Here is a 905-nt window from a genome sequence, read left to right on the forward strand (position 1 = left end):
CGAGAGCCTTGTCGATCTGGAGTACGCAGATGACATCGCCCTCATCTTTGAAGACCTTAGCGAAGCACAAGCCCTGTTGAACAAACTGACCGCCATCATGCCATCATTTGGCATGCGCCTTGCACCTTCGAAGTGCAAAGTCCTGCTTCAGAACGTGCCATCTGCGAACGTATCCCTTACAGTTCAAGGAGAACCACTGGAGATTGTGGAAAACTTTACGTACCTCGGTAGTTGTATTAGCTCTGACGGAAGTGTGTCTGATGAAGTCGGTGCAAGAATCTCAAAGGCTCGAATCACGTTTGCTAATTTGCGTCACTTGTGGCGTCAAAAAGGCATCTCACTGGATCTTAAGGGTCGTGTGTACCAGGCTACAGTAAGGGCTGTGTTGTCGTATGGGTGCGAGACATGGCCTCTTCGGGTAGATGATGTGAGGCGTCTTCAGGTTTTCGACCACCGATGCCTCAGAAGCGTGGCTGGTTTCGGATGGCGTCAGTGTGTTAGTAACGACGTGATTAGAAAACAGATATTTGGTTGTGCTGTGGGAACACATCCGGCACCATCAACTACGATGGCTCGGTCATGTGCTACGCATGCCGAAACACCGTCTACAAAGACGAGTGTCGTTCTCCGTGCCTCCTTCGGGATGGCACAAAACGCGAGGTGGAAAGCACGTGACTTGCCAGAAAGGCGTGAAAGAGATCACGAAGAGTTTGGGTGTTGTTGGTGTGGTGAGACTTCCAGGATGGGGTCCCCGTGACCCCGTCTGTGCTTGGCTGGAGACGTTGCAAGAAATGGCGGCTAATCGATGTCAGTGGCGTTCGTGCTGTCAGTTTCTTTCCAGATTGTCTGATTGAGCGGTTGGAGGTGTAGGCACCTCAGTATGCTTGACATAGGCCAGCACTAGG

At 51.6% G+C, this 905-nt stretch overlaps 2 protein-coding genes across 2 annotated transcripts in view; one reads left to right on the forward strand and one right to left on the reverse strand.

The window, feature by feature from the left end:
• Positions 1-905, reverse strand: part of T265_05555 (hypothetical protein) — a gene marked incomplete at both ends in the record, with an annotated part of 39,764 nt that overhangs the window by 28,126 nt on the left and 10,733 nt on the right. The window lies entirely within an intron of this gene.
• T265_05554 (hypothetical protein) overlaps positions 1-905 on the forward strand; it is a gene marked incomplete at both ends in the record, with an annotated part of 26,918 nt that overhangs the window by 22,818 nt on the left and 3,195 nt on the right. Inside the window, one exon of the mRNA XM_009170595.1 lies at positions 54-373. Coding sequence (XP_009168859.1) covers positions 54-373 — 320 coding nt within the window. The remainder of the gene's footprint in view (positions 1-53; positions 374-905) is intronic.

This window comes from Opisthorchis viverrini (genome assembly GCF_000715545.1).
Source record: "Opisthorchis viverrini unplaced genomic scaffold opera_v5_104, whole genome shotgun sequence".
In the NCBI taxonomy this organism is placed as follows: domain Eukaryota; kingdom Metazoa; phylum Platyhelminthes; class Trematoda; order Opisthorchiida; family Opisthorchiidae; genus Opisthorchis; species Opisthorchis viverrini.